The 9,379-nt window shown below is 37.6% G+C and overlaps 1 protein-coding gene across 1 annotated transcript; it reads left to right on the forward strand.

The window, feature by feature from the left end:
* Positions 1 to 1,142: 1,142 nt before the first annotated feature.
* LOC150038111 (uncharacterized) lies at positions 1,143 to 1,985 on the forward strand. Its single transcript, XM_090311142.1, has 2 exons — positions 1,143 to 1,778; positions 1,926 to 1,985. Exons 1-2 carry the CDS (start codon positions 1,143 to 1,145, stop codon positions 1,983 to 1,985), a joined length of 696 nt encoding a protein of 231 aa, XP_090167268.1.
* The last annotated feature ends 7,394 nt before the right edge of the window (positions 1,986 to 9,379 follow it).

A 9,379-nucleotide genomic window follows, 5' to 3' on the forward strand; every position in this document is an offset into this window, starting at 1 on the left:
TTGAGGGAGATTTAGGTGGATTTTGAGAGTTGAACTGAGGAAAAAAAATGATAGAATTTTCCTTTTTTTCAGGTTGCATGCCTCAAATTTCTAAGATTCAAACTTTATTTAAGCAAAATGAGCATGAAAAAACTTGTAATGTGGGATTGACACTTAAAATCCCACTATCAAAGTAGATTTGGTGTATGAATTAGTGGAAAAATCCAATTTTTCCCACTAACTTCATTTAAATTAATATTAAATGAAATTTCATAAAATTTCATAAATAATAAATGAAATTTAATTTAATTCTATTTCTTTCTTTACAATTAAATTAATTTAATCAAATTAATTTTTTGAATTTCACAAATTCAAATTTTAATTAATTAATTAATTAAAAATTTTAATTAATCAATTAATTGAAAATTTTAGTTAATTAATTTAATATCAAATATTAAATTTATAAAACACCTAATTCAAACATGAATCACTATTCATATATTTAATATTTAAATCATATTTAAATATCTTGAACTCTCCAAAAATCGTTTAATTCGTCAATTAAACGAATACAATAATCCAAATCCTAAACCAAATTTGAACATTTCAAATTCTCTCAACATGTTATTCTAAGGTTTAATCCTTTTACGAGCTAGTAGAGGGACCTAATGGACCTACAGTTCATGAGTTCCAACGATTTGAGATTAATTGGTTAAACTCTTTAAATCGAATTAATCATTCTTCATTAACCACCAAGACACTCTACTATAGCTCAGTAGTTCCACTCTCCTCACTGTAGATATCTTTCTGTCCACTTGATTTAACCATAATCAGTAAATCGATCCTTCATAGATTGTTCGTATTTATAGCTAGGTCAAAATTACCGTCTTACCCTATTATATCTTGCTTCTTAAGTTTCTACTGATCCTCTCATTAGCAATTGGTTTATGATCCTACCAATAAACCGAGTCCCTCTTTGTCATAGAAAGGGCTGGGCCTCTTTTTTCAAGACCAGGAGTCAATACTTAAGAAAATAACCTATCTACTAACCCTAAGATGGATAGAAGTGAATTCCGTCTTGCAGAACTATGTCCCAGTTATCTATCCAGTCTTACCCCTAAAATAGAAGGCTTATTGAGGGCAATGTTAAGCCACTCTCACTCATGCAGGAAACGTTGTCTTCAAAGAAGAAGTTCAAAAAGTATGAGATGGTTAGCTTAAATGAGGAATGCAGTGCTATATTGCAAAAGAAGCTACTACAAAAATTAAAGGATACTAGGAGTTTAATGATTCCTTGCACTATAGGGAGTCTGACGGTAAATAAGGCCTTATGTGATTTAGGAGCCTCAATTAATATAATGCCTTTATCTTTGTACAGGAAACTGGACAAAGGAGAGGTACAGTCGACGACGATCTCATTGCAATTGGCAGATCGTTCCCTCACTTACCCTCGTGGTGTAGTAGAGGATGTTTTGATTAAAGTCGGCGATTTAATCTTTCCAGCAGATTTTGTGGTCCTAGACATGGAAGAAGATGTTGAAATTCCCATCATCCTTAGACGACCATTCCTAGCCACAAGTAGAGCTTTGATTGATGTTTATGATGGCAAGCTTACATTTCGGGTGAATGATGAAGAGGTAAAATTCAACATCTTTCGTTCTTCAAAACCAAATGAGCCTGTAAGTTTGTGCCAAGAGATCAATGAAGTAGATGATAAACATAGTTTGTGCCAAGAGATCAATGAAGTAGATGGTAAACATTATGAACAATCTCTTGTTAAAGGAAAGGGCAAGGAAAAGGTAAGTTGTTCTAAACAATCTCCAAAGGAAAGTACAAGTTTTCTCGATTATATTCGTAAGGGAGATATTGAATTGGTGGATGAATGGTGAGAAGATTATGCTTTTTCTAATAACTATTCTTCGACTAATTTTTTATGTCAATGTCAGTGCGGGAGAAAATTATATATTTCAGGTGTTATTGTGCATGGAATGATGAAGCCACCTTGAAAGTTGTCTGAATTAGAGACCTGGTCAAGCTAAAGACGTTAAACTAAGCGCTTCTTAGGAGGCAACCCAAGTGTTCTAGTTTTAATTCAATTTTGATTTTATTTGTTATTCGAATTTTTTAAGGATAAAGAGCCACCTCATTATTATTTTGTTTTGATACTCAGGTTAGAGAGGATGCTCAAGTGTTTTCAAGCACCAGTTCGCCATCCAGATTCGTGAATCCCTGCTCATTACCCAAACTTGTTTTACTCATCTGTTGTGTGATCGTTTTAGATGTTATGCATTGGGGACAATGCATCTTTTTAAGTTTGGGATAGGGGGACATACTTTGTGCTTTTATGCATGCTGTTTTGAGTTGATTGTTTTATGCATGTTGTTGTTGATTTTGAGGAAAAATTGAAAATTTTTTAACATTTTGAAAAAGAGTTGATTTTGGTTAGGAAGAATACTGAGACTGATTGAATTGTGTTCTTTGGTTGCTTTCTTTTACTATGATGGTGTTTGATTTTATATCCTAAAACTCGCAGTTTGTAAAAAGATAAACATATTCTATAGTCATTAAACTTATTATTGATTTTATAAGTTCTATATATAAAAGTCTAAATCCAATAAACAAAGATCCATGACTATTATATGAATACTTGAACTTGATTTTGCATTATTTTATGCGAGGAAATAATGGAAAGGTTGCGTTGGTGGAAAATGTGTTGTGCAAACAAGTTTTCTCACCAGAACCCAAATATAAATCCTACTGAGTTTCTTGGTAAGCTCAGGGTCAAACTCAGGGACTAAGGAAAACAATATGCAATGATGATTTCGAGATCACTTTGCGGTAATAATAAATTAAAGAGTTGGTTGGTTTGTTGTGTACAGTATAAAATGTATGAGGCAGAGTTAAGAAACGAGTTAATAATTTGGAAGATGCAATGAATATGCAGGGGAACGAGTTGAGAAAGGGTTCAGCTAACACATCCTAGGATTGCGTTCATGTTATGCGATCATGCTACACACATACGATAGCAAATCATCTCTCAATGCAAAAGCTACGGCTTCTAGTTTTAGAACGCATCCGATAAATGCGATGATGTCTATAGGACTTACACATAAACCTTTATTCTTGTCTATGCGATGACGATGGACACATACACATACAAGGCGACCGCATAATACCATAACCTATCTCTAGGGTGCATGCGATGCATGTTGACAAACATAGCTTATCTCTAAGTCTCTATCTCTTGCTTATGCAGATCTAATCTTGCTCTCTCGAGTCTAGATTCTATCTAATCTTGCTCTCTTGAGTCTAGATTCTAACCTAGCTCTCTCAAGTCTTAGGTTATTTCTTTAGACTCTCTCGAGTAGCTCTAAAGTGTGTTGGGCGCAACATAAGACGAGATGATCGAATGCAATGAAGATCCCAGGTCATGTTAGCTAAGTTCTTCTCAACCCATTCGATAGATATAGCTACTCATGCATGCTTTAAAGAGAGTGAACAGATGTAGATAAGTAAGTTCCATTTTATAGATATATAAACGAAACACAGAATGACAATGCAGAATAAGAATAAAGAGCCTGGTAGTAATTTCTTGCTTCCCAAGGCTTTTACACTGTTCTTCTCTACTCTGCTCAAAAGATAATCTTGCTCTCGCAAGAATCGACTCTCTCTCTATTTTTCCACACCTCCTGGGTTCTCTCTCGAGCTGACCAGGGCGATCTTTCGACATCTCTTCCCTTCTCTCGCCCCACCTTCTAAGTAAAAGAAAACTATGGACAAGGCTACTTCTATCTAAAGGGAAAATTATCTAACTAAATGAACTAGTTGAATTGAAGGTGGCCTTCGGTATTTATAGAGCTTCGGGGTGAAAGGCTTTTCTTTCTTATGATTGCACTGATGGGATGGCATTAATTCTCTGTCTGATGTGCCGAATATTTGTCAACGAAATGTTGAGTGTACTTGCTACAGTAGTTCGTTAACGGCTGGTCAACTTAATTCGAAATCGACCGTCACCAGCTTTCTATCCCATCGTGATTTATTAAGCTTTCACCCAGATGCGCCCACCTTGATGCACTGGCTCTATGCAGCCACCTTCTCGAGCAAATTTTCGAACACAAACGATCGCATAGCCTTATGGTCGCAATCTTGATTTCGCGAGCGCAAACGATCGCATAGCCTTGCGGTCGCAATCTTGATTTCGCGAGCACAAACGATCGCATAGCCTTGCGGTCGCAATCTCTTATGCGTTCGGATGTTAATTTCTTTGGCTCGCATTTCCGCCTTGCGTCAACGCATTTTCCTGCATAAAATACATAAGTTTTAATGCGATGGACGCATGCGATCGCAATGTTGTGAACTTATTGCTTTTGGATGCAATGTTGTATAATTTTACCATCGCAACTCTGCATTGTTTTATAATTTTGCACTATAATAACGTGTATTTCTGCCTGTTATCACACCCTCAAATTTAAACAATTCTTGTCCTCAAGCATAAGCTAAATATTTTCTTTAGGAAGTCAACTGCCTTCTCTTTCCTAGATTTCTCAAGGATGCCTTATTCAGATCCTATGCACAAAAATATCCTTAATTTTTATCCAGGCGTTTTAAAATATTTCTAAAATTTAGGGACCGCAAGTTTAACCTTCAAAAAGACTTTACTAGATTCTAGGGCCATCACATGATTTATTTCAAAAAAAACTTTTCCAACTTAGGTGTTCTCAAATGATTTTTATCCTTGCGCTGATCTAAGTGCTCAGTCTTCGTTTTAGCTTGCCCTCACGTGTGTCATGCGGACATCCAACTACGAGCAAGGCGCTCTTTCTCAGTCTAAACTCATGCCCATTTGCTAGCGGAATTGCGATCATTTATTTATGCGTTGATCACAATTCCTACCTTCGTTTTGGCTTGCCCCCATGTGTGTCATGCAGACATCCAACTACAAGTAGGACTCGATCGCAACGTTATGAATTTTTTTTTTCTAGATAAGCTCAAAATAGCAAGGTCGAAAATGAATATTGCACCCCCAAATTTAAAATGCGGTAATGTTCTCATTACTAAAGAATTGAAAGAAGTCATGTGATGCTCTTAAGAAGTTTCGTAAAGGGTCAGTTTGAAAGAAGACTAGCAAACCAATAACTTTAAAAATATTTCATGAGGTGACTATCCTAAAATTAAGTTGACTCTAGTGTATACGAAAAAAATAGTAGCATGCATTTCATCATTGAAATCATAATTGGCAAAGAGAAATAATGTGGTGACTTACTAAATTAATCAATGTTAAATGATTGTGCCAACAAAAGAGGATGCGGTGATAAAATTTTTAAAATTAAAACGCGATGCAATAGAGAGAAATTTGGAATAAAAAAAATTCAAGGAAAGATACAACCCCCAAATTTGCTCTGCCGCTCGCATTGTGTGTGAACGCATCCTTCTTTGTGGCGAACTACTTTTCTTCGATTGCGGTGACGGAATAAAGTAGTTACGTCTGTCATGTAGCGCCTCCGTAATCATTCACCTCGATCGTTGCAAAGAAAACATTGAGAAGGTCAAATAATAATAAAAAACAGAGTTAATAAAATCATTTACTACGATCGTTCAACACGATCGCGTTCTCCCTTTTTTTGTTTTAAAGACAAAAATCTAATAATAGATAAAAGCAAGGTAATGAAAGTTCACGAAGCATTGATATAAAAAAAGGATATTCCAAAAGGATTACATCCCTGATGAGTTTGAGTCGCATAGTAACGCAGGGACTGCTTATTTCAATTTGAACTTTTTACATCCACAGCGGCTTTCTCTTCTTTTCTCGATCTTTTGGGATTTTGATTGCCTTAATCCAGAGCTTTTCCCCATTAACATTTATCACGATCTCCCCCTTGTGCACATCAATCTAAGCACGACCGATTGAGAGGAATGGTCACCCCAATATGATGGGCACATCTTCGTCCGCTTTATAATCCAAAATCATGAAGTCTGTCGGTAGGATGAATTTGTCAATTGAGATTGCAGCATCTTTCAACTCTCCCTCGGGATGTATTCGGTATCTATCCGCAAGTAGGAGAGTCTCCATTGTGGGCATGAGTTTGCCTATATTCAATCGTTTGAGGATTGATAACGACATTACGTTTATACTCGCCCCAAGATCGCATAGTGCTTGACCAAGGTCGACCCCTCCAATTGAGCATGGTATTGTGAAGATTCCTGGGTCGCACATTTTTGGTGGGATCATCGTATTTTGCGTTACTGCCATTGTAGCGATCTTTTCTTCATCATTTTGTTTCTTTTTCAATCTTTGCGGGAATGGTGGTTGCTGGACTTCTTCTATCTCATGTTCTAGAGGCTTGAAGATGGACGCAACTTCTGGGTTCATCTTCTTGAGCTCTTCTGAATCACATGTCAACGGGTCCTCGGTTGTTCCTCCCCTACTTCCGCTGTCATGTTTTCGCTCAAGAAACTGCTAAGCATTGTTCCTTTTTCGTACCCCCAGAGTTGCGAGGGAGTTCACTTGAGCTCGGCAACACTCCTTGCAGTCTATTCTTGAGTTTTCCCACAATCTGTCCCATCTAAATTTCAAGATTGCGGATGGACGTCGCTTGATTCTAAAGCACTGATTCATTCTTCTCAATGTATTGCTTCAGAAACTCTCCAAGGATGAAGATTGTGGTGCCTGCGAACTGTTGACTTGATTATGCGTTTGTCCGTTGGTTCGCGGGAAAAATCTGGGTGGCTCTTCTTTTTACGCCACTAGTTCAAAGCTTTGCTGTTGATTTTTTCACATGAAGTTAGGGTGGTTTCTCGACCCGGGGTTGTACATGTCAGAGAAAGGATTATTCCTTATGAAGCATATTGATTGCGGATTTCCTGGGCATTCTTCCATCGATGTGCCTCTCTACAGATGACACAACTTACGGTCATTTGAGCAATTGCGTTGACGTGCCCTTTTTGTGTCCCCGTGCTATTAATTGTGATGCCTTATATCAAACTCATCATCGTAGTCATTTGGTTCTGAAGGAATGATGGCCCCATTGTTCGCATCACTGTCTTTAATTTTTAATCTTTGATTGCTTTCTCTCCAGTCTTCATGATTTTTAGAAATGTGATCAAGGATATTCTTGGTCTCCTCATAATTTTTATTCAGCAGACCTCCAACTGCTGCCACATTGGCAACCGTCTGCGATGTGGGGGTTAATCCTTGGTAGAAAATCTCCATTTGCAAACAGTCTAGTAAACTGTTATGTGGGTAATCTCTTACCAGCCTCTTAAACCTTGCCCAAGCTTCGCTGAGCGATTCGTCAATATCCTGTTCAAAATTGGTAATTAAATTCCTCCTTGCATTGTCTGTTGGAGAGAAGTATTTCTTCATAAACTTCTCTACTACTTGCTCCCATGATGTAATCTCCCCTGGCTCAAAAGAATAGGCCCATTTCCGTGCCTGGTCACACAACAAAAATGAAAACAAAGTTAGCCAAACCTCCTCAGTAGAGATGTTAGGGAACACAAAAGTGTTGCAGATCTCGATGAAACTCCGAAGGTGGGTGTGCGGATCCTCGCCACGGCTTCCACCAAACTGTCCAGTAGTCTGGATAATCTGCAGCATCATCGATTTCATTTCGAATCTCGATATGTCAAGAGCAAGCCTCATGATTCTTGGGGAGAAATCATAGAGGTTGGGCGATGCATAGTCCCAAATGAGCCTATTGCGATCGTTCGCCAATAGGATGGGACTTTCCATGACATTATTTTCATTTGGTGCTTTATTTCCTAGTTGGTTCGCCATTCTAGGAGTTTTGTCTTGTTGTTGGCGGTTGGTTCTCAATATGCTCGGAACGTTCTTTCAATCTCTGGGTTGTAATTCGCCAGAGATTGAAAGCTGCAAAGAAGATCACAAAATTACCGTTAGCACACTGTATTGCCGAAGTCCCCGGCAACGACACCAAAAACTTGATGTGTTATTTTATACAATGAAATAATGGAAGGGTTGCGTTGGTGGAAAATGTGTTGTGTAAACAAGTTTTCTCAACAGGACCTAAGTATAAATCCTACTGAGTTTCCTGGTAAGTGTCAAAATAGATTTTATCTTATGTCATACAGCACATGGATGATTATAACGCAATGATATATGATACTACTTCTAGATAAGTGTTATTAACGAATGTTCTCGTAGTGTGTGTTGTCACAAGTTTCCTTACGTTGAAACCAAGTATAATTTCACCGCAAGTTTCTCGGTGTGATCCGAGGTCGAACACAGGGATTATTTTAGGTTATTGCGTTATGCTTGTGATATATGCGACCAGGGGTTTTTCAATTTATAAAAGACTTTTGTGTACAAGTATTTAAACATGCGATAAAATAAAGTAAAGAGGTAAAAATGTGATAACAAAATAAATTTCGATAAAGTAAATCTAAGCTAAGATGATACAAGATACAGGTTTCATGATACAAGATACTGAGGTCAAGGCTGGCTACGAAGATTATGCAAAGATCGTGTAATGCGATGACAAGTCTTATGTGCGAAGTAGAAACAGAAAAGATAACTAATATAAACAGCGCAAGTTCCTTAATTTCGTTAAAGATATAAGTACTGTTCTAATTTTCCCTTGGCGTACACCTCTCGGTGATCGGCCACGTTCCCACATCTCTGTGGTGAAACATGGATGAACGTACTGAAAGCAAGGTTGCTTTCATCTTTGGAAGTACTACTCGCTTTAGTTAACGCATTCTTCTAACCTTCTCTCGACAGATCAGAATGACATCTTAACTTCTACTCTCACAGGTGAAGATGTCGTCTAGTATGCCTTAGTTAAACTCATTTATCTCTTTAGCACAGATTAAGTTACTCGTTTAATCCATATTAGTTACCAAGGTATTAAGAGAACTTCATGGAGAAAACGATTAATGGATGAACAGAAATAGACAGAAAAGTGGAAGTGAAAGTGACCAAGATATTCAATAAAACTATTTAGCATCTGATACATGATTTGTGAATGAAGAGATTAAGAAGTTGAAATAAACTTGATGAAATAGAGTTAGAAACAAATACAAATAAGCGCCAACGTCTTAGCGCCGATCTAGATGGAGATTTGCTTGCCGGCGTGTATGAAACGTGTGGAAGGATGAGCTTCCCTCTCAGGCTTGCTCAACCGGTAGCAGGGATCTAAGCACAGAGCTTCACGGCGGGAATCTGGCAGAATCGCACTGAGACTCACCTCTCGGCCTTCTCTCTTCTCTTCTCGAATTTCTTCCGATCAGTATTCAGCTCAGCCTTTCTCTCAATAATCTAGCATTAATTAGCCCTCGTATTAATTATCCTCGTATCAAGTATACCCGTATCCCGTATATGTTCTTTGAATTCTATGGGGGTGTTTATAGGTGAAAATCTTTAACTCTTGGCTTGTAGACC

Source organism: Benincasa hispida, chromosome 2 (genome assembly GCF_027475165.1).
Source record: "Benincasa hispida cultivar pf3 chromosome 2, pf3_genome.v1.1, whole genome shotgun sequence".
Taxonomy (NCBI): domain Eukaryota; kingdom Viridiplantae; phylum Streptophyta; class Magnoliopsida; order Cucurbitales; family Cucurbitaceae; genus Benincasa; species Benincasa hispida.